The sequence below is a fragment of the Rhea americana genome, unplaced genomic scaffold (genome assembly GCF_003343005.1).
Source record: "Rhea americana isolate MKP2758 unplaced genomic scaffold, rheAme1 scaffold_43, whole genome shotgun sequence".
NCBI lineage: Eukaryota > Metazoa > Chordata > Aves > Rheiformes > Rheidae > Rhea > Rhea americana.
The window spans coordinates 3,822,154-3,845,894 of NW_028186568.1; the positions used below are offsets into that span (position 1 = coordinate 3,822,154).

The window sequence follows — 23,741 nt, forward strand, 5'->3', positions numbered from 1 at the left end:
CCTGAGAGGTTGTAGAGTCTCCTTCTCTGGAGATCTTCAAGGCCCGCCTGGGTGCAACCGTGTCTAACATGCTGTAAGTGACCCTGCTGAGCAGGGGGGTTGGACTAGATGATCTCCAGAGGTCCCTTCCAACCTTACTGATTCCATGATTCTATGATTCTATGATCTCTCTGTTCCTGTATTTGATAGAAGTAGAAACTTTGTGTTCATCTCCAGCATCCCCATTTTTTGTTGTAAGACCAGGTATTAAAATAAAATAACAGTAGACAGAATATCRTTTGTCAGGAGTTAGTGTTAGGCAATGGAGCTTGTAACATTTCAGTTTGGCTTCAAGTAAATATTTCTGCAGCATGAAAGATTGCTTTGAGTATAGAGGGTATTTTTTATGCTTTCGTTGGTTTACTAAGGGCTTAGTCATGTAGTTCCATTTGATTTTAATGAGAAGTACATGACTAAATTCCTCTGCTTTGTAAGCTGTCTTTTACAGGTGCTTTGAAAAACAAGGCTATTATTTCTAAGTGGGTTTCATAAATGGAGGTCTGGGCTTCTCCATAGTTTCATGCTGTACTTGCATTAGTGCAACCACAGGTTTTAATGAGCACAAAGGTTGACTTACGAGCCCGTTGATCAACRACTTTGTCAAGTTTCTATTCCAGTCCTTCGTAATGGTAGTGTGTCAGGAAATGAGGGTGACTGTGCTCACGGACATCAGTACGTACGTTGGTTACAATTCATCTGTGCAGACTCAGATTTCTATGGCTGCTGTGATGACTATATACAAATTTTTACTTTTTTTTTTCCCCTGGTGAAATACGCTTTGTATCCAATTTGAGAGTGAAGGCAGCTTGTCATATCCAGCTTGACAAACCAAAGGCTCAAACGTGCCTTGTGGATGGAGGGGAAAGTGCTGTGCTTTAAAATATGGCAATCTCAGTCAGCTCATGGAGAGCTGATTTAAAGTCCTGATGGGCTGATCTGGCAGCTTTCAGGGGATTAGGGTTTGATCCAGTGAGACTAGTTAGCTTGCATATCAAATATAATTGCTTTACATTTTTTTGTGAAGTGATAGGAATTTGTGTAAGAGCATATTGAATAAATATTGASAGACAAACACAGTAATGATCGATCTTCCCATTACATTTGTTACAAGCGTGTTGTAGTAAAGCATGATTTATTTTCAAATTTAGCACTAATATAATACCTACAATTGGGCYTGAAGGGGAAAGTTTGTGCAACTGCGAGGGAAAAAAAACAAAGGCTGGCTTCTTTCTCTGTAACTGAGGTCTAATTCGCAGTGAGTTTGTACCTACTTCCAGCATGGCTGCGCAGCGTTAGCCAGGTACTTCTGTGTCTGTGTAACGCTGCCTGCCTTAGGAGSTGGAGTGTGAACGTGCATAAGGAGCTGCCACACACTGCTCCTTCCTCTTCTACTCAAATGAGCAAGCACAAGGGAGGATGCGAAGGAGACATCCAGGAGGTAAGCTCAAACTTTGCTGGCGTGAAGAATGAGTGAGCTGTGCCCTTTGCAGGGCTGGAATAACATACTTCCCTTCCGGAGCAAGAGCGGGGCGGAGGGTGAGTGGTGATTTACTGACTTTCAATCAGGTCTCCTCTAAGAGGGCTCATAACCTTTGTGCCTTCCGCGTATGAGACTCTGTCTTGAGGCACCTTCTAGTCCTAAGGAATCAAGAAGACTGTAACCTTTTGAAAGCCTGACATTAGAAAAGATATTTCATTTTCCATATCCCGATGCCAGTTGTCATATCCATTTGGTGAGGATAATTAACTGGGCTTTGGCAATCTGGTAGTTGCCAAGTTTAGATACAAGAAGAGACTTGATGTCTAACCTAGGACTTGGCACAAGASTCCAGACCTTGTGTTAGGTGTACTCTCTGCGAGGAAAGCTGARTACCACAGAGCAAAAAGAAAACGGCCTCTGTGACACTGGCTGATGAGACCTATCCTGTCACTGTGTGTTACGTTTGCACAAAGAACTAGTGTTAGTCTGAACTTGTCAAGATCTGACAAGTGGAATAATACGGTTTCTGAAATCCTCATCAGGCTTAGAGGAAAGCTACGTGGAGAACTGCACCACTCAGGTGATAGCAGCTCTGGATATGTGCAGGAGCAGAACCTCAGCTACCTTCAGATCCTTAAAGTCAGTTGAGAAGCTGCTTGTTCAATTTTGAGGTCTTGGGTGCCAGCTAAGCAAACAAGAAGTTTYGTCTTCAGTGTGGGCTTACAGTAGATATACTCCTTATCTCCCACCAGGCAAAAGTTATTGGAAAATTTTTTTTCTRCTTTTTCCAGAAATATTCACCCTTTGGTTAGGTTGAGGCATGAAAAAGTGGAGCCCYTAAGAGATATTACTATGAGGCTTAAAAATACAGATTTGTCTTTGAGGTTCTAATATATCTTAGGTGTCATTGAATCTGCTACATCCATAAAGATTGCAAGCTTTGAAAAAAACACTATTTTGGTAAGCACTTGGGGATTTTTCAGCATGACAGATGTAACTGTGCAAGTGTAAGACTACTATTTCCTTATATATGTGGGTAGTTGTCTCTTTTTAAAGTATTTTGACTTACTAAGTCATTGCAGTAAAATGGAGTGTGTAGACACAACAGTTGAMTACCCCCACAGGCATATTTCACCTTTATTGAATCTTATTACAATTAAAATCTTAACTATTCTTTTCTAGCGTAAACAGTCTGTGTGTGTAAGAATACATATGATAGCAAGTAAGCCTTTTTGCACATTGTTAATTGTCAAAAGCAAGGATTAGTAAGAAATATATTTGCATTTTATCTGTAATTTTTTCTTTTAAATTCTCTTTTTTTTTTTGCAGGCTCAGCTATCTCAGGCTTTAAATGGTGTTTCAGATAAAGCAAAGGAAGCAAAAGAATTTTTGGTTCAGCTGAAAAATTTATTGCAGCAGATACAGGTAACAGTAGAATATTAGCTGTTTGAATAATACAGTAATCAATAGAGCTGAGTGAATAATTTATTTGATGACTTTGTCTCCTTTGCTGTTCTCATATTTCCTGGAGTCATCTAACCGTTCTTGAATGTATTTGCTAGACAAAATTATTCATCAGATAATGTCTGCAAATCTGTCGTAGCTTCTAGACTGGTTGTTTGCTGTTTATTGCAAGAAGCTGATAATACTGAACATCTGAGCTGTGTTGATTAGTATTTGATTGAATCCATTGGTCATGCTCTAGGCTCCTGCCTGACTGTAATTCCTTGAATTAGGCACTTAGTGTAAATTCTTATTTTTACACATTCAGAATTTACTTCTTGTTTTTCATTTAACATTTGCTGAAAATGTGTTTATTTCTGGATAAAATCCAGTCGACTTGTTTACTAGAGTATTTGTAGGAAGTCAAAAAAGAAAAAAGAAACTAAGGCTGCCAAATCAATTTGGTCACTTACTAAAGTAGAAGACATTTTCATGTATATAATTGGACAGCTTTGATAGTCAGAATAGGATTCATAGTGAGTGCAGAAATTGAGGACACAAAACCAAAATGAAGCAAGTTTTTTCTTCAACTAAATTTAGACTCTTCTGTGTTGGAGGTCAGATGATCCGCAAGTCTCTTCTCACCCTGCAGAACATGAGTGAAATATGCTGGGGTARTTTGAGCTTCCCCACAGTGAGCGCACAGGGTCCAGGATGGGATGCTTGCTGTCTGCAGAAGCTCTGCTGCTGCCTGGCTTCTGGGGAATATATATCACCCGCTCTACTGTATGCCTGCTTTGCTGGTTGCCCATCCTTTGTCAATGAGCAAGTCCTACTTCTGTTACTAACAGAAAGCTGAAACAGAAGTTTAAAGATCTGCATTTGAGTTAGAATTTAATCATTAAAAAGTTCCACTTAACACTCCAGATTATGACTTCATACCGCAAATGCTGCCAAACTTCTCAAATTGCCAAAGAACAGTGTGACAAGCCACGCTCACACTGCTCARTGTGGGGAAGAAAACAAATGAAGACCAGGAAACCAGTAAAAGCACATCTAATTGAGAGAAACCAGCACGAGGCTACCAACTCATACCTGCCACGTAACGTGTTTTGGACACAGTGAGAGGTTTGTCCCAGCTGACTTTAGTTGTCTAAAAGTTAAATAGCTCATCTAACCTAGTCATTTAGGCTTCTTCCGCTATCCAATGATATGACTAGACACTTCAGACAGTTCTTCTTCTTATATGTGTTGAGAACTCTTTTAGGATGGGATAACTCATCCCAAAACAATAATCTATCACCAATCTTTTCTTGAGTCACTTAGCTCCATTAAAAATGTATTTTTTCGCTCCTGAAACCTGTCAGTGGCCTATTACAACTATTTACGACTAYGCTGTAAAATGCTTTAATGTATTTCGATAAAATCACTGGCAAATTGCTCTGTATAAGGGAGCTGCTACAATTAGATCAAAAGACCAAGCAATTGCTTTTATGCAGTTCATTGCTTAAATGCTGGAGGAGGACTCAAAAGAGGAAATTGTATCCACCAATCACCCTCTAAAATTTAGGTGTTTCTCGATACAAAGCTAGATGTGAACCTCACATGTTTAGCTAGTCTCCAGCAAGAGTCTGAGTGAGGACGTCAGATTTGAGCAAGCGAGAATGTAAGGATTAATCAGCTGCATACATATTATTAAGTAAAACAGGGCTAGGGCATAACCCTGAGTGCTGGATCGTGCTCACCCTCGTGATTTAACTCTTAGTGAGCTCCCTAGYGTAGCTTTGTCCCGTGACAAATGACCCTTCGCAGGCAATGCCTGAGCGGGACCGGGTGATAGCACGTACCAGGGAGTACTCCCAGTAGGTGGGTTTCACACGGCCATGCTATTTTGGGSAGAAGAGTTTAGATATGCAGGAGCTGATCTTTGCCTTTTGGCCTATGGGCCAGAGAACAGTTCTGTGACTGTTTTAGATGGGGGAATAAATCTATTCTGTGCATGTGGATTTATATCCAGAAGAGTGTGTCTCAGTTCAGGTTATGACTAGTAGTTATCTTATTGTGGTACCACACACRTACAAACATTTACCCCTCAGCAAAAATGCCTTAGAAAGGTATGTTTATACAAGGGAGTGATCCATGTGTACATTTTATTAGTTTGTTTCAAAGCAGAGCASAACAGGCAGCCATCCACATCCTTTTTTTTTTTTTCCCCTCTCTGAGTGTGCCAGAGCTACCAGGAACTGTGCTTTTACCTTGCCTGGAGCAGTCTGCAAATTCATAACCTACTTTTCTTTTTTGTGTTTCATGGATCTGATAGATTCTGMTCTTTTTCCTTCCTTTCTCCTTTTTGAGACCACCTTTAAATCTCTTGGTCTACTCTTTTTAGAAACTTCCAGTACCTCATTGCCTCTGTTGCCTTGTTCCTCCTTGTTGCTGTCATTATCTGATTTTTCCCATTTTCCCATCTGCTATAGCAATTTCATCCTTTCTCATTTGAAAAAGGCATACTGCCAAATACCCTGCTTGATGTGTGAATGGAAAACAAGGAGAAAAATGCYGCACTACAGCCACTTAACTGATTTAGGCTCTACACAGGAAACGGCACTTCAAGAGCAGCTTGACAGAAGTAAGCTTAAGGGGGAGTCAGGTGTGATGTAAGCAGAAGAGGCAGAGACATAAACAAGAAAAGTCTGCCACAGACCAGTGAACAGTATCTCAGCTCTCTGGTCTCTCCATCCCCCTCTCTCCTTTTGGTGGTAGAGGCTGGGACTGCCATGGAGGCTAGGCCAACCGGCTCCCAAAGAAAAATGAACCTTCTTCCCTCAGCTGGAGAAAGGGATGCATGGATCATAGTGGGGGGAAAGGAGTGCRGTGCTGAAAAATTTGCTCTCAAAAGAACCACAGACCAAAACAAATGAACTGAAAAGTGAAGAGAAATGCATAAACGAAAGCTAAGAGATAGTTTAGAGTTAGCGGTGTGTGATGGCTCACCATAGAGGTGCTTCTCCTTAAGCATGTGTTGAAAATAGTCTCACATTTAATGCTTTTTTTGATATGATGGACTGTGAGGAAAGCTGATGGGACAACTGAAGGTGCGCTAGAAAAAGGAGCCGGAAAGCTTTCTCTGTTTTCTAGTCTCATGAGCAGACAAAGCAAGGGAGAACCTCCCTTTGAATGAGCGTTACAGCRTGGTTTCCCTGGCAGTGAAAGTCCTCCCCAGGAGGAGAAGGGTCGGCACAAGACCTTTTYGTACCGTTTACCCATACTTCTACAGGCACAAGTGGGATTCTGTGGTAGCACTGTTTGTAGAGATCAGATCTCCGTTTACAGACAGGAGCTCATGTAAGGCTAATGTGATCCTGAGGCCTTGCTTTGGACTCACTGGGGACAAAAGTGGTGTGCACCTCATATGCTGACCTCTACCTCATGGCGAGTTTTATCACAGTGTGAATAAAGGACTGCCTGTATTTTTCTTTTAAAAAGCTAATCAAACATGTGTTTCCAGGRAAGATATGAACTATCTACATTTGCTGAGTGCTGGCTATTTTTTTAAAAAAAGTACTTGAGGCAATACACACAATCTCAGGAATAATATTTGTACCTGAATTACTTACTTGTAATCAAACTGTGGATCAGATTCTGGTCCATAATTCTGTCATAAATTATCATGATGTAAAGCCAATGATTTCAGAGAAGTTACAGTGGGATAATTAAAACAGAATGGGCCAGAACCCTCTTATAATACATGCATACATGTATGCACTGTGTATATCAGGTTTTGATTTTAAATTATGTTGTATTAATGTGTCTTCTAAACATCCATTGTCTGGAAAGTGCCAGTAAGTGAAGGTTTTACATAAGCCATATGTTTTGTGGCATGGCATTTTACAGTTTTATTTTATAGCAAGCTGCTCTTCATGGTACAACTGTAGTAAAATCAGAAAGGGAACAGAATATGCGAAAGTCCTGAAAGGAAATCTCTTCTGAATGGAAAACAGGTAAGAATGACCGGGATTTCAGCTGTAAAATACACTTTGAGTGTGACTCTCATCTTCTTCTAGGAGAACGGGTTGGACTATGAAGCCTGTCTTGTTGCTCAGTGCGATGCCTTGGTTGATGCATTAACTCGTCAAAAGGCAAAGCTGCTCACAAAAGTTACCAAAGAACGTGAGCACAAGCTAAAGGTGAGCGCCACTCTCATAAGCTGTGGGTATTCAGGTGACCATAGCTGTTGATACCAGATATTAATGGACATTTTGTTAAATCTCCAGACCTTTACACAGTGAAAATGCCTRTCGACCTGAAGTTGTTCAGCGGGTTCAGGCTTAGCAGTTCGGTGGACCTGTGCTTCTACACTAAAAATTAGGGATATGCTTCAACAATCTGCTGAATCAGGCCATTATCTGTATTTATATGATGTTTTTGGCTGACTTTTGAGAAGTGCTCAGCAGTGAAACCCGCGTGTGATTTATATTCTCAGTACTTCCAAATGCAAGAAATCCCTTCTGAGCAGACCAAGAGTACTTGTCTAAGTAAAATTTTGAGATTTAAGTGTCTCTTGAAATCTTTGAAATCAGGCAAACCAACTTCAGAGATCAGTTTCTACTCAAAAGAAATAAAGGAAATGCAGCAAAGGGGGGGGGAAGGAAAGCTATAACTGGTTGAATAAAGTGACAATCAAGAAATCTCTAAACAGACCAAAATCTTTGAAATATGGAATTTCTTATATGATACTGAGGTGTTACAGTGCTGGTAACAATAATATTTAAGACATAAGGAAAAGCTGAAGGGAAGAATTTGAAGTGAAAATTAATGAATAAGATCTAGTAGAGGTCAGCATTCAAAAAGCTCCACGCTTAACAGGGACCAGTATTTGGGATATCCTACTAGCAGCACAGTTTATCCTGCAGCTTATACCTGTTAACCTGTTATACTCAGGAGTTGTGCTGTTTTATACAGAACTATTTAGGTYTAGTTTACAGTTGTGTAACAGCAGAACAAAATCCAAAATCTGGAAAAGTGAGATGTATCTGTTTTATTTCTTAATCCTAGCAATGCATCCTTAAATAGAACGGGACCAGTTGTGAACTGTGAAGAGAATGATCTGCAAGAAGTCACCCCGTTATCCTCCTCTATAATACTTGTGTTTAGGTCAAAGATTTATTCAAAAGCTTAAATTTTAGTGAAAGTTTGATTACAAGTGTGAATATTGCAAATGCAAAAACATGTTCTGTGCTCTTTCTGCCCCAAGCAAACCTGAACTTTGAGCGATTAATCTGCTCTGAAAATTGAGATTCCCTGTGCACAACATTTTGCCAAGCTAATTATCGGTATTTACAATACAGAGCAAATGAGTGTAGCTCATGGAGWTGTGGCAATGCCCATATGGCAGCTAAATTAAGCATAGCTTTAACACTTTCTTCCATTTGTTGCCTCTTCTGAAGTAATTTATACAATTCACTGGAAGCTGAGGCAATTAGCAGAACTGTACGGATATTTGTTTTCCAGATTGTTTGGGACCAGATAAATCACTGTACGCTAAAGCTACGCCAGTCAACAGGGCTTATGGAATACTGCCTGGAAGTTATCAAAGAAAATGATCCCTCTGGGTTTTTACAGGTATTTTCCTTTTCCGGTGTTGGGACAGGGGAAAGAAAAACAAAAGAACATAATTTACAGCTAGATCTGAAAATGGGCTGCTTGGCTAATTAGCCTGTTCCGCCTCTGAGACAGGTTCACCTTAACCCCTGTTAGTGCTGTCTAAAAGTCCATCTAGTCTGACGACTGTATTAGCTTCTGGTGAAGAGGAGCTGGTTTTCGGACRCACAGCACCGACTGGGGTGTGGAGGTAGCACAGCCGGCGGAGGAGGTGGGAACCTGGCACGGTACGTGCGCTGTTGGCCACCCGACGTGAGAGGACTTACCCAGATGCACCGTCACCCTGTCCCTCCCGCACCTTTGCAGAGCACAGAAAGGCAAAGGYGGAAGCAGGAAAGGCAGAGAGTAACAGGAGCAGGCGGGACAGGGGCAGAAAGGGCTGCTAAGGGGAGGGGGATTGATTCATCTAGATCACGTATGCGTCTGGTTTTTCTGCTGCCAAATTTCTGAGTTTTGGGGTACATAACTCAGAGGTTATATCTGTGGAAATRCGGTATGTAATAATTATTAAACAGTGTGTTATATTGTTCTATAATCATTTCAGGGAAAATACGAAATAGTCTGTATAAATATGCAAGTTTCTTGTAGGCAAAATTGTAAAGAAAATGAAGTTTCCAGGTTTAATTCCATACTGAGAATRGGTGCGATTTAAAGCAATAGGTGGCTCAAAGGCAACGTGGGAAGGAGAACAAAATGTCACAATGCTTATGAACTTAATGATCTGTAAAGAGCTGACTTAAAAAATGCAACCCACAAGTATACTAATGCTGATACGATTTTATGGATTCTCTATTTTGTGGACACATAATACATTATTCATGCCAAATTGAGAACATCTGTACAGTATCTTCTAAGATATGAGCTCAGGGAAGCACTTTAAGCACATTCTTAAATACAAAATGGTCTTGGAAATTGTTTGAAATACTATTTTTCAACATGTGGACTTGGACCTCTGGGCCTCTACCCTACTTCTAATAGGTTGATGAGAGGTAAACACATAAAAGCTCTTGTCAGTGTGCAGAAAACCTCTGCACAGGTAATTAGGGATCTGCAAAACAGGTTTGGAAAACATTGATTTAAATATGCATTGAACTTCAAGCCCAATTTTATCCCCGGTRAACTTCAGTGGAACTGAAACACACGTTTACGTGAATAAGGAGACTTTCTTGATTTGGGCCAAAAATCTTAACGTGGTCATTGACTATGACCCATGTGTAACTAGATGAATCAGTAAGAAATAGACTTTTAGTTTTTTTTCTGGGAGTTACATTTTTTTCAGTGTTCTTCAGGCAGAAAGCAGTTTGAGCCCTCTGAGCCAGACAGATACTTTGGGCAGCTCTCTTCCCTGGAGAAATGCAATTTGAATGAGAGCAGCACTGCTGTTCCCTCCTGCTCAGAATCTATAAARGAAATGTCTTATTTAAGCAAGACAACAAGTGCAGCCTAACTCTTGCTCATTTTTTTATGTGAAGCAGACAAGGTAAATCGCACAGAGCAGGTACACTCCCTTAACTCCCACAGCCGTTTGCAGCTTCTGGGAGCTAGGTGCCACCATCTTTCTCACTGTGGAACTCATGCCAACTCTTAGTTCTGGTTCAAAATATWATTTTCTTCCTATCTGAAAAGTCAACGGAGGATCTAGTTCCATTTCTGATTTCTTTGAAAATATCCGTGACTCAGAAGAGTAGTACTTCTCTCCTCTGCTTCAACATGTAAAAGAGTTCTTCCAAGGTCTCCTGTATGGGGAAATACAACCCTAGGGCGCTGAGTGTAGCTTTGTTTCACAGGGGTAGTTGCTCCTTATAGGGCTACAAGATGGGTTGTGGAGTAGAAGATTCCAGGTACCCCTTCTTTGCAAAACATGGCCAGAATTGTGGGATACTGTGGCTTATATGCAAACTGTTTCCTTGTGTAGAGTTTCGATTGCATTAAACCTGAAGGTATTACTCAATCTTCTCTGTGGCTGACTATTCACTGGAGTAGTGTACTAAAGTTCGAAGAGCTTTTAAATGCATGCAAGGCCCCATGGAGACTACCTCAGTAAAAACTGAATAAGATTTTAGGGCTAGGACCCATGTAAAACTACAGGATAATTGGCAGGTGTCTCTTCTTTACCATTTGCCTTTCTCTGACTCAGTTCTAGTTGCTACTGGGTCTAGATTCCAAATAGAAAGCTGTAAGAGACATTCATGGTTACCATTTCCAAAATGGGGGAGGAGATGGGGCGAATTGGTGAGGTAAAATATAACAAATTCTTTGCCTAATTAATTTTGCCTAATTAATTTTGCCTAATTAATTTTACTGTCTTTTACTTAATTAATAAAATTAATTTATTTTGCCTTATTATTTTTACTGCCTTATTAATTGCCTGGCGAGAAACAAAACGATATGTGTGTAGCTGTCAGCTGAACAGGGCTGCTGCACACATGAATATATGTTAGAGGGTTGTCACAATATCCCTGAAAAACAGGATGAGAGTTAGTCAACTTAAACCTATTATCACTCCAGATTGACTGGTTACTGTCATGTCTGGTCTCAAACAGGAGCTAAGAATGTGTGATGTATATTTATCCCAAGACTATGCAAAGTATTTTAACAGCTTGCTGGCTGGATACTACAGGGCAGATGAAACCCTRTCTTGTCTACATGCTAGCTAGAGATGTACTTAGTTTTCATTTCAGCTTACTTTTCTTAAAACCTTTGTGACTTCTTTCTTTTCATTCACATTCAATATAAAAAATATTTTTGTGTTTACTTTAATTCCTGGTTTAATTCCTGATAATTTCAAGGTAATTGACAAGTACAGAATCATTCTATTACTTTTGCAACAAGGGTGTTGCGATACAGCAAAGGGATCCAGCGCCCCAGTAGCTGGCTCCAGGGCTGCAGAAAGGTCGTAAGATGCTCCTCCATGACTGCACAGACTGTTTAGGAGCTGTTGATGCAGGGGCCCAGACAAATGCCTATTCCGATAGGAGTAGCAAGGGAGGATACCTGAACTCCTGCAATAAAGAAAAATTCTTCTTTCTGGCCTGTATAGAAGATACATTCTGCTAGGATATACAGGACACTTGTTGGGAAGGATACCAGATGTGCAAACGCTTCGCTGAGCTCAGAGACAGTTGAGTTCACTGATTTCCGCAGGGACAGGATTTCACTTGCAGAAGAGTCCGTTGCAGGAGTTTTAGTCTGACTTTTGGCCTACTTGTCTGCAGGCTGAGGTAGAGCGGAGTTTTAAAAGTGGGATTCAGTCTTGGTGGAATGGTAGAAAATCAATCATATTCTTTGGCAATCTGTTCTGACAACTTATCTCTCTCACTCAAATATACACATTCTTTACTATTTGACTTTTTTCTTGAACCCACTGAGTCACCTCTGCCGAATGGAGAGACTCTGTGACATTTAAGCCTCTCTTTATGCAACTGCTTTCTGAACAGGAGAGCAGAACTGGACTCTACAGATCAGAGAGCAGAGTTCAGAAGCATGTGTGGCATTCGGAAACATGGTGTCTAACACAATCTTAACAGGCTTTGTAAATGCAGTTTTTCTTTTCCTACTCTTAAGATGTGATTTGTTTTGAAAAGATGTAACAAAAGGATACAAGAWAAGTGGAACTGACCGCAAAATTATCGCGGCCTCTTTCAGCTGTGCTATCGTATTCCTGATCTCGTTGCGCTGTATCTCACAGGCATTCTGCCACTTCTAGCGTGCTGTGATGTGCTGCTGCATCTGCAGTCTTACAAGCCTGGTACTCTCTTTCAGATCTCAGATGCTTTAATCAAACGCGTTCAAGTATCTCAGGAACAGTGGGTCAAGGGCGCCTTGGAACCAAAAGTGTCTGCTGAGTTTGACCTGACTTTGGATAGCGAACCTTTACTGCAGTCAATTCACCAGCTGGATTTTATTCAGATGAAATGTAGGGGTGAGCTTTTGTGATTCTTTTTTTTTCCTGTTTTTCATGTATCTTTTGAAACAGCACTGAGAAGAAGGGGGACATAGAAAGAGGAAAGAGGAATGGCTTGCAATTGCTGGATAGTTTTTCAGCAAGTGCAAGTTACCATGTGTTTGCTGAAGGGATGTGCTCATCTCACCTGTAATGACCTGAACAAGCTCAGACAGTGATATCAGGTGCAGTTAAAGATTTGAAAAGATAAATTCTTCAGAGCAGGACCATCTGTCAGCTTTGAAGATGAAAAAGACATTAGTTGCATGAAATTTTATGCCATTTTGTAGCACTCTTAGATTTAACACAGATAATTCAAAATACCAGTTACTACTGTCTTGTCAGGAAGAGCTGAAGTAGTAAATAAATATTTCCTTACAAGTATATGCTTGAACAGGAAAAGAACCTCTGTTTCTTATATCCAGACTGTGCTGCGAACAGTCCCCAAGTTTAAAAAATTTGGGAAGTGGAGAATTACAAGGAGAAGGTTGTTCAGCAGCTGTACTATTCCTTGATTCCATATCAGAATGATCCCAGGGGACACAGAAAAGGAAGAGGATGTAAAGAAAAGTATTTAAAAGAAAAAATAGATGTAATTTGCAAAAAAAAAAAAAAGCAGTTGTAATATACTTGGCTTATATGGATTGGGATGACAGTCTGCATCAGAATTAAAAACACAGATACGTAGACTGGTTGGTTTTTAAGCCCACTGTGGTCCCTGGGAATCATGCCATTATCTTCCCTCCGTGGTGATTCAGGTCTTAATTATGCATGTGGGTGGCTGGGCAGAGGCTGTCAGAAGTTAAGGAATGAGTTAAGGATAATTGTGTTGTGATGTTGTTGTTGTTTTTTTGGTTTTTTGTTTGTTTGTTTGTTTTTGACTCCAGGTAAACATAAAGATTTCTGTTCAGTTCGTCTATTCTCTCTGGGCCTAATTCTGAACCCAAGAGGTCCAAGGTGAAGTAATTAGGGTGGGTAATGTGCCAGATAAATCTGTGGAGAAACAACGGGGAAATAGTTAAAGGCTGATGTCTGCTCACTCAGAACAGTTTGCATCTTGGCCAAAATGGGTTGTATTAAATAAGTTATTCTAACAACACTTGTGAATTGCTCTTTGGCTCTTCTGAATTTTTGACAGCCAGGAAGGCAGAGTTGAGCAAGAAAAAGTATAGTTGATAAAACTTCTCTGAATACTATCTGCATTTATCTGTTTAAATCAGTTTAGATTGAATACTGAGTTACCTCCCACCATTCCATGCCAAACATAAAGAATTTAACTAAACTATCCAYTTAATTTGCTAATTAACAACAGGTCACTTGGAGCAAGAACGTATTAGGTACTTACTTTCAGACATTCATTTGGCTTTAATGCTTGAAGAATTAGAGACTTACAGGGAGCTGGATTCGCTGGAGCTTTATGAGGGCAATAAYGCTGTCTGCTGAAATTCCTATTTATTATACGATCTCAGTTTTAAGCTGTAGTACTGAGCTACACACAGTTTCAGATGCAGAGAACAGGACAGTATTGCTTCTGTCCAGAACTGCATAGAGCTTCTGAAAAAACCTGAGCATTGCTCCCCAGAGGCATCTTAACAAATAGCCCTCAGGAAGAGCTCTTCCCGGATCTTCCCTTTGCTCCTTTCTTGGCCCTGACCAGGGAGTACCTGCCATATATCCCATCAGGTTAGTCGGTACTACTTGGCTGRTGTGTGTGCAGGACAAGCCTCGTTGTACCCACCATGCAAAGAGTGGGGGAAACGCAGCAGTCGTTTATCCCGTCCGTTTATCTCCGACTGTTGCAAAACTCGCATCTTTTGCAGCTGCATGAGGAACTGCGTTATTCCCCCTTGTGCTTCTGCATTCCCAAGCGGTACAAGCCACAGACTGGTCCTAAGCTAACATTCATTGGAAATGAGGATTGTTTAGTATATAGAGATATATTTATATTTTTCAATTTATGACTGCAAATCTGTTTGTATTTAAACTTCTCAGTATAAAGCTTAGGCTTTTTTTTTTCCTGGAATTTACATCTGTGACATTAACCAGCTTTGCACTGTCTTCTCACAAGTCTTGCCTCTAGAAATGTGAGTACTACAGAGTAAGCAACTCAGTATTTCACTAGCAAAYACCCAGACTTACCAGGAATAACACTACAGACTGTGAGGAGAAACTAGTGTTGCAAGGTGATGTTTTGCTGTTTATAGCATCAGCACTTGTATACTTCTGAGTCTTCAGTTTTCAAAAAAAATCTAAATATCTCTTCACATTTGCTTCTCTTTCTTCAGTTCCAATAACCCCAGTGCACCAGAGTCATCAATCTTTGCCAAATGTTTGATGTTGAGTGGAGTGTTACCAACTCACTGTACTGATTGACCTGRCAACAGTAGATGCATTGAAGACATCAGAGCTAGTCTGTAAAGGGATATTTGGGAGCTCCTAGGAGAATAGGGCCAGCATGGCTCTTCTAACCACAGATTGTTTCATTCCAAATGCTTTGCAATGTAAGGCCTGTGATACCACTATCGATGCTTACTGCATGATTGAATTTCTAATATTTTTTTTCAAACTCTGGCCTCATTCAACCTCAGCAAGCTTGCATGGGTCAGTTAGAGGTGAAAGCTTGCTTGCAAGTAAACATTGATTCACTGTATTAGACAAAGAAGAATGAAAATGAGAACAAATCACATTACATTCACTTTGATGACTTGTTCATGTACCTTACTGGTGGATTCTGTATAAGCCCATATCCAAAGCAAACCTCAGTAAATAAAGATCAGAGAGTGTTTCTTCTACAGAAAACAAAAGTCGCTCAGTACAAAATTAACTGTGCAGGGAACAGAAGCATGATATGTGCAGAAGTGATGTTTAATGAGTCATGTGGACCAGAGTATCTCACTGATAGCCCGGAGTCCCACACTCCCCAGGCTAGCTGGCTTGCTGAGAGACATCCACAATACTAGTAATTGTCGGCATTTTGAGCCAGCCCACATCTTTTTCCTCCACCCCTGTTTTCTTCTGTCTATTGCTTTTTCTGAGTGTCTTGGCACAAAATTCCTGTTCTCAATGACTAGCTCAATGTATAAAAGACATTTCCTCAGATCAAGCAATGGATAAAGGCAAAAATGTGGTCCAGGTTGGTTATTCAAACAGCTGGAATTGTCATGGAAGCTTGGTTTGTTGTAAAATGAAGAATAGGTGCAAATGGTTGGCATAGCTTCAGACATGGATTGGCCACTCTTCTTCTACGTTCCTTTCTTCCTTTGCAAATCCCTCCTGTCTTGTAACTCAGGGCAGGGTTAACCTTCCTGCCTTGATTCCTGCCATAGCTCTTCTTCACGATCTGTTTCAGAGACCCTGCCACACATACAGCTACACCTTCAGCTAGCATGGCATAGTAACACCCCCAGCTACTTTTCTGCATCACCTTCGAGTACTCACTGGTATGCTCCTTCTTGTCAAGCAGGACTCCTTCCGCTCTTCTGCAGTCTGATCCCTGAGGATTCCCTAGACATATCTCCCACATTGACTCCTCTCTGCTTCTCCAGCCACAGGTRCACAGCACTAATAATGAAACAGCAACTGTTTCACAGCAGTCTTTATCCCTAGTTCTATCTGGTTTGCATCTTGAACTCAGGTCTTTGCCTGTGGGCTTTCCTCCTCTCTTTATAACACGGTAGTACACTTGCTACAGCAGTGACTCAGGACTGACCTAGCCAAACTGCAGTTTTGGAGAAGGTCAGAGGTTACATGCTTGTGATGATCTTGTTCTTTCACTGCATATAGTCYTGTAAAAACTAATCTGTGAAGGAGAATGGAGAGCACAACTTCCTTGACAGGCTGACAAACTGTAAGTGAAACGTTAGAACAACCTACTGTACCTTGAGAGGAGAGTGGCTCTAAGATGCATTGAGCAATGTGTTCTGAAGCTGCTGAGCTGACATGAGACATCAGTATCACTTTTCTTTTAGCTAAAAGTGACCTGCATCAAGCACTTTTATAATAGCAGGACCTTAATCAAGCTCATTAATAGCTCTTGCTAGGTCAATGCAGCATCATTCTCCCTTTGTATTTTTAATCCTTTCTTTCAGAAACCCTCTAGAGGACACTAAGTTGCACAAAAAGTGGGACAGTGCTCTAATTTAACATCTAAATCTTCATTTTTGTTCTGCTAGTTAGCCTACATTTTTCTTTTAGCGTTGTCACATTGCTGTTCGCTATGAAGCGTATCTCAGTGTCCTAGTTACTCAACTCTCTGTACGCTTTCCTTTGACTTCTACAAGACTTCACCCCCTCCCCTCCTAGAGGCAATCTGAGGTCAAGGTAAATCTCTGCCCATCCCTGTCTGGGGGATGTAGGAGGGAGGCAGGAGCAAGTTTAAACTGTAGCAAGTTTAATCCAGCAAAGCTGGGCAGGTGCTTTGTGGGAGTTTCTTACCCCTCCTTGAACTGCTACGTGGCCGTACAGTTCAGGTCACAGGCTGGCCCAGTGTGAGTAGGAGGTTGGTGAAGATTATTCGCACAAACTTGAGTGTCCAGTGACAAAGTAATGAAGCCCAGGCCTTCCGCATGGTATCATATACATAGGGCCAAGTTTCATATTCTCTTCAGGAAATGGGAACAACTGCATTTTAAAATATGAAAACGTATTCTAATCCTGCATGACATTCCTGCCTCAAGAATTAGAAGTGAATTACGAACAAGTTTTCCTTGCCCAAGAATTCTGCTCTTTTTTCACCTTTTTGCCTTATGTGAACAATCCCTAAAAACTTCCCTTCAGTAGAAGAGCTTCAAAGAGCTTTTGGCAGGAGATCGGAGAGGTGCAATTTTGACGTTTTATTGGGGGTGTGGGAGTGTTGATAATTTTGCACTTTATAAATTTCAAGAATTAGCTCGTCATCTGGTTTTGCCAGAGGGAGTCTCTGAAGCAGAGAGGACCTGGTGAATGCCTCCTGAGAGCCTTAACAGCTTTACGAAAGTGGCAGGAGTGTGGATGGCTGACACAGCCGTATCTTCTCCAAGCTTCGTTAATCACTGAAATTATACATGCTAACAAACACAAACAAAGCCTCCAACTTAAATGTTTCATTTAAAATTCTCATTAGCTCTGAAATCCTCACTTTCTTTTTTTTTTTTGACTCTTGTCACATTGCTGCTGCTTCTGTAGAGACAGTGCCTTATAGAGAGAACACAGCCTGAACTTTTCACATGAAAAAACAAGCAGATTTTTATTTATAATACCCTTCAAATCATCCTTAATGATGAAGAAAAAGCCACAAGGCTTTTCTTCTTCTCTTTTTATGGAAAAACCTTCAAGAGCTTATCTATAAAGCTCTTTTATTTCATCCCACACTTCTGAGCTGAAAAACACCTGAGCTCAGTGCAGAGGTGGCTAATACCAACGCAAGGCCACAGTAGCTTCTGTATTGTTGGTCACAACTATGATAACCGACTTTTATGTCACTTTTGAAGTGGAGGTGAAGATTTAGCTTCATGACATAACAGTAACCATTTTCCCGCAGAGTACTTGTTGCATAAAATGTAAACAGTCCTTTTTTATACAGAGAAGTAGAGTAGGACCAAAGAACGCCTCAAGGGCTTGATCTTATACAGACAGAATGCAGAAAATAATCTAGAGGCTTAGAGTGGGGTAGATAAAAGAAAAGCAAATTGACATTTTTAAGAGCTGAGTCAATGCTCGGAGCACTCAGCCCCTGCAAGAGACAGTGGCATTCTGCAGAAATGATCCTGAACGATGAAATTCAGCCTTTGGCAGAAGACCAGGCTAGGGCCTGTGCATCACTTACATCCCACTTTACCTCTGAGATTTCAATGGTACCTACATAAGCTACATGCCAATTATCTCCGGAAGACGGAAATTTCACTTTATAATTTCCAGTGAAGGGAGAACAGTGAGAGTTTAATTTGATGTGGTATGGTGGACAGGCTTTTTCTCCACAGAGGCATAACTGAATATTTTACTGCATTTATTTTTGAGCTATTGGTCTGGTTAACAGCCTTTTGGTGTTTGTCTTGGGCCACACAATAAAAAAACATATCTGTAGGTAAATTCACATCTGTAATTTCCAGATGCATGGAGCGAAAAGCAGTCTCCTGTGATGCTGAAGTTCCTCTTGCTATCTGAACTTAGGGATTTAGATAAAAGCTGCAATTGGAACAATTTTCTTTAAGAGTTTCTTTTACGTATAGCTACCATACTTCTATCCAAAATGATTTTGATGAAAAACTAAGGATTTTAGATTAGATTTAAAAAATTTTTGTGAAAAATCATTTTTCTGCTTTCAGTAGAATTCCACGTTTATCTCACCGCAGTGTTTTAAGGAGTGGCTATTATGTTGTTTAATGTCCCCATTSCTTGTGAACTGGGCTCCCTTACACGGCATCTCCCATGTGGCTCCGCAGTCTARGACACCCCCTGCCTCTGCTGTTTGCTGTTCCAGCTCTCCTCTTGGAGAYGGAGGGGCAAAACTCCTGTAACACGAGAAAAAACTCTTCCAGCGGGTGACCCCCGGAAAGGAAACCAGATGTGAGACTCCCAAGCTGTAGTTGTTATGAGGCACCACAGAAGCATTTCCAAATAAAAATGTTTCAGCCTAAATATTTCTGTTTCAGCCAAATAGTATTCCCAATGAAASAACAACATTTTGTTACATAGTTTTTGCCGGGTTTTGTTTTAATGAAGGAAAARGAAACATTTTTTTTTACCAGCCTATTCCTAACTCATGTTGCCTSTCCTGTGAGCAGTCATCACCTTGCTCACAGCACRAACTAATGGGTTAGGGCAGAGTTACACTAATCTGTACTCAGTTCCTGTTACAGTGCCACCCGTCCCATTACTGCAGCTGGAGAAGTGTTGCACCCGAAACAACAGTGTGACATTGGCCTGGAGGATGCCACCTTTGAGCCACAACCCAGTGGAGGGTTATATCTTGGAACTTGATGATGGAGATGGTGGCCAATTCCGAGTGAGAATTTCATTCAGCCTTTATTTGTGTTTTCTTTGTGTTGAAGTTTCCTCAGGATGTGGATTTGTGTCTGTCTGAAGGGGAGGGGAAGGGGGTAGTGAAGGTTGGCAAAGTATCCCTGCCTCTGCTGCATGGATCTAGAAAACCCTGGGTACAGATTCTGCTCTTTAGAGGAATCSCTGGCTTGGGTAGGAAGTTTGGCTGATGTTCTTCTTCAGGCTCTGGCAAAGAGGGCCTTGTTGAGGTGGAATTTCAGGTCACTACCCTATCTACTGTGTGACCCACGTGGAGCATACCAGAGGAGAAAATCCTATACTATCTRCAGGAGCTGAAAGCGGTACAGTCCACAAACCAGAGATTTCTTCGAAGCCCCTACTCTAGCATTCTGGTTTCAACAGCTGAACTTCTTGGTCAATAAATGCAATTAAAATTTGCATGGTTTTCTGAGTAAAAAATGGATCCCGCATAAAAATATCAGATTTTTTAAAATCTTTTGCTGAGTGTGGATGAGATGAGGCTCTAACCAACTGAGCTAAACCTGCCCCCAAAGCCTTCCTCCAACATGGCTGCGACGGTGTTGGTAAGTATGGGAAAGCWTCCCAAGTGCTATCCCACCAGACCTTATATTCCACAACTACTTACTCCTGTTTGCAAGTGTGAGGTGCTGCTAGACTCTTGCCCCTCTCTCCACATCCTGATRAGCAATAACTCAATTGGCTTTTGGCCAGCCACGTCCTGCTGGAAGCTGTGGCCTGGCCTTTCCTCCAGAGGCAGACTTGCTGCTGTTGTTCATGCCTTTATTGCTCCAGGACTGGACTAGCCCATGGCATTCCCTAGGGGATAATGCCTTGAAACCATTTGGAGGTCACCGCAGATGCAGCAGCTCTTTTCACAAACAGGAAATTTTGTCAAGAATATGTGATGCCATTTCTTTGGGAGCTGCAGACTGGCTTTCCACTAGAAACCTAAGGTCTCTAGTACCTAAAGGTGTCTAAAGCTGAAAATGTACCGATGTTGTTCCATCTGCACAACTGCCTCYCTGTGCCAAACTGCTCCATCCAAAACCATAAAGGCAGATTTGGATGCCCCTCTTCTAATGAGAGGAGTATTTTGAGGAGGGCACTGGGTTTTTGGAACTTCTCCATGATTACTTGGTCCAAATATTGTTTCACATGTGTTTGAAGAGGCTGGTTTCCACAAGTGAAYGTGTGAAAAGGTGTCTCTGTGAATGACTGGCTGAGAGCTGCTGATATAGTTAATATTACTAGGCAAGCATGTTATCAGTGTTATGAATGAGATGTTATGAACGAAGTGTTACGAATTTGAGTGTCTTGGATAAGCCTTTTCAAGTTGTATTGACATCTAAATAAATACCTGGGAATAAACAAGATCTCAGGCTGGCACATATCCAAGGTGAGGATGCATCTTGGTCCATTTGTGTGGGAGGTTTTATAGCTAGTGAGGGTTTCAGGACTGCCAATGCTGCTGTGTCAAGATTTTGTGCTAAGAAGGTATGAAATGATCACAGTCCTTAAAGATCTAGGATTATGATCTAGATGTGAGAGTAGTCCAACAAATACAACTTTTCACCAACATGGTGTGTTTTATAATATGGAGATAAACAACTGCTTTATTAAAACTTTTCTTTCTCTCTGTGAAAGATCGCAGAGTAGCTCAGGACYCAAGACACTTTGCTACTTGTAGCTACTGCCATTGTAGCAACGTGGAGAAACACATGTCCTGCTGTAAACTTAAGTAATCCCTTTCTTATTCATCRCATACTTAATTCACTATAGSTTCATAGCAGAGAGCGGCAGGACTACTCCTGGGCATATACCTAAGTGTCRTMCTGAATTGGGGYCTAAATGCTCTGCTTAGTCACAGTYTGAAGCTTTTTAGGGCCTTTGCTRCCATRTATCTATGGATTTCACAGAATCAGAGAAATCRGTGGTRGAAAGGCCTTGATTTTCCTCCTCCTGAAATAATTCACATTATGCAAGAGCTTGCTGTTTTATACATAATTTCAGACATTTATCATGCCTCTGCTTTAGCTGCTGTTTTATCATGTGATCCTAATCTTCAGAAGTTTGGTTTCCTCTAGCTCTGTAGTTACAAGTTTCAAAATTGTATTTTGACAAAGGCATGAGACAACCTTTCTGACAGAATAAAACTATGCTTACTTTTTCTTCATTCTTCCACTTGTCCTCTTTTTATTTTTGTCCTACATAAATCTGTGTAAGAATGGCCACGGTGGACCTAACAGTGGGACTACTGTCCAAAGTAGTATTTTGGAATAGATGTTTAGGAAAAGAGTACAAAAAATAWTTTTTTGTGTTGCTCTTTTTTGGTGTACCCTCCCAGCTTTACCTTACTGTGTTCACTGCTGATCTTCCTTGATGTCTCCTCTGCTGTAGTTGTCCATGTTTTAACAGCATAAACTCTACCTTCTCTGAAGCAATGGCAAGCTTTTTACGTGATTTATATTTAGAAGTCTTACTGTGTGATCATGAGGTACAGAGAAACAGTTAAACTGTGTTCCCCTCTCTCTCTCTCTCTCTCTCTCCCTCTCTCTCTCTCTCTCTCTCTCTCTCTCTCTCTCTCTTTTTTTTTTTTGCAATGCTTAGGAAGTATATGTTGGCAAGGAGACTCTCTGTACAATTGATGGCCTTCATTTCAACAGTACTTATAATGCAAGAGTCAAAGCTTTTAATTCATCAGGAGTTGGTCCTTACAGCAAGACAGTTGTTTTACAGACATCGGATGGTGAGGTTTCTTTTTTTTTGCCAATTTGTAACTGAAAAGCTGCAGGTCTCGGTGGCGGGATCCTTGCATCCCATTAAATCCACTAATATATTTGGCACTGATCAGCATAGAGAATATGGATGARCTCAGTGGAGAGGTCAGGCACTGAGCTTGCAAGGACAGAGCTCCCCTCCAAGCATGAAGCTCCGGGTCAGGGCTGAAGAAGGCAGAGCAGTGGGGCAGGGCTTTGCTCCTGCTGTCCCTGCTGCGTGGGAGCGAGAGGATTGCCCAGCATGTCCCTCAAACTGCATGCCTCTCTTCTGTGTGCACGCTTTTCCAGTCTGATTGGATCTAACGCACATACAGATGCCCTGCTCCGCCAAGCATATATGCAGAAGTCGATGCCTAAAAGCATATGCAGCTGTTGGTCTATTCTGTTGGCCGTTGTAGCGGACCAGGGCTGAAGACTGAACCTGCATTGTGTGGGGGGAACAATTCAGCCCTAAATTCACTAACTATAAAATTAAACTAGTCCATTTATTTAGGCTTTGGGGGATTTTGCATTGTCAACAACACTTCAGGTTTCAAATTACGCAAWTTTTATTTTGTCGTAGAGGTTTGGGGTTTAATTAAAGATCCTGATTTGTTTTGGCACACAGAAGCAATTATGCAACACACTGAGCATATTTGTATGCAACTCCCTGCCTCTACTTCTCCATCATTCTTTAGCACTTGTGTTTTTCTTCACTACTGATACAATTTCACAGTAAGGTTTGATAAGACAGGGATGGGAATTCATGCATGTTCCTGTGTAATTATACTTGACATCCATATGAGCATTACAGGAAGTTCATCTTCATTAATGATATTGTAACRAATCCAGAAGCACACGCTGGGAGTAATCACTTCCACTTTTATGCTGTATTGTCAAAATAAGCCAGTATAAAATATTTATACTTTAAGAGCTTTTTCTCATTTTTATTTTTTTTCCTGTGATAAACTAGTGAAATCAGTCCTGACCAACATGGACACACTGAAAATCCATTTCCGTTGAAGGCAGTCCTGAACTGATTTACTTATGTGAGCAGCTGCTATCCTATGGAGAAGCCTCGGTCTCCTCAGCGGCTGTTGATGCTGTGTGAGGACAGTCTCTGCCCTTAGAAGCTCACATTCTTAGAGACATGCACAGATAACGTAAGGCACATAAGTAATTTACACTTCCACAGCGCCTTTAAGCTAAATGAACGGAAAAACGTCTTTCGAATTTTCGTAGGCTGTGGAGATTGTATGAAGCGTTCCTTTCCTCCCCCCTAAAGCAGCTGAGTAGCCCTGCAAAGCAACCCCGTGCAAGCGCCTACAGTAACACGCAGAGCTTGGCACCCGAGCGGGGGCCTGAGGAAGGTAGACTCAGCCTCCGAATTGCAGTAAAGCAGGTGACACTTCAACACAGC

The 23,741-nt window shown here is 41.1% G+C and overlaps 2 protein-coding genes across 2 annotated transcripts in view; one reads left to right on the forward strand and one right to left on the reverse strand.

The window, feature by feature from the left end:
* FAM120B (family with sequence similarity 120 member B) overlaps window positions 1-23,741 on the reverse strand; it is a 235,724-nt gene that overhangs the window by 15,529 nt on the left and 196,454 nt on the right. The window lies entirely within an intron of this gene.
* TRIM67 (tripartite motif containing 67) overlaps window positions 1-23,741 on the forward strand; it is a 40,706-nt gene that overhangs the window by 7,723 nt on the left and 9,242 nt on the right. The window contains exons 4-9 of the mRNA XM_085315405.1: window positions 2,849-2,944; window positions 7,027-7,149; window positions 8,474-8,584; window positions 12,386-12,539; window positions 19,403-19,548; window positions 22,173-22,311. Of these exons, the coding sequence (XP_085171531.1) occupies window positions 2,849-2,944; window positions 7,027-7,149; window positions 8,474-8,584; window positions 12,386-12,539; window positions 19,403-19,548; window positions 22,173-22,311 (769 nt within the window). The remainder of the gene's footprint in view (window positions 1-2,848; window positions 2,945-7,026; window positions 7,150-8,473; window positions 8,585-12,385; window positions 12,540-19,402; window positions 19,549-22,172; window positions 22,312-23,741) is intronic.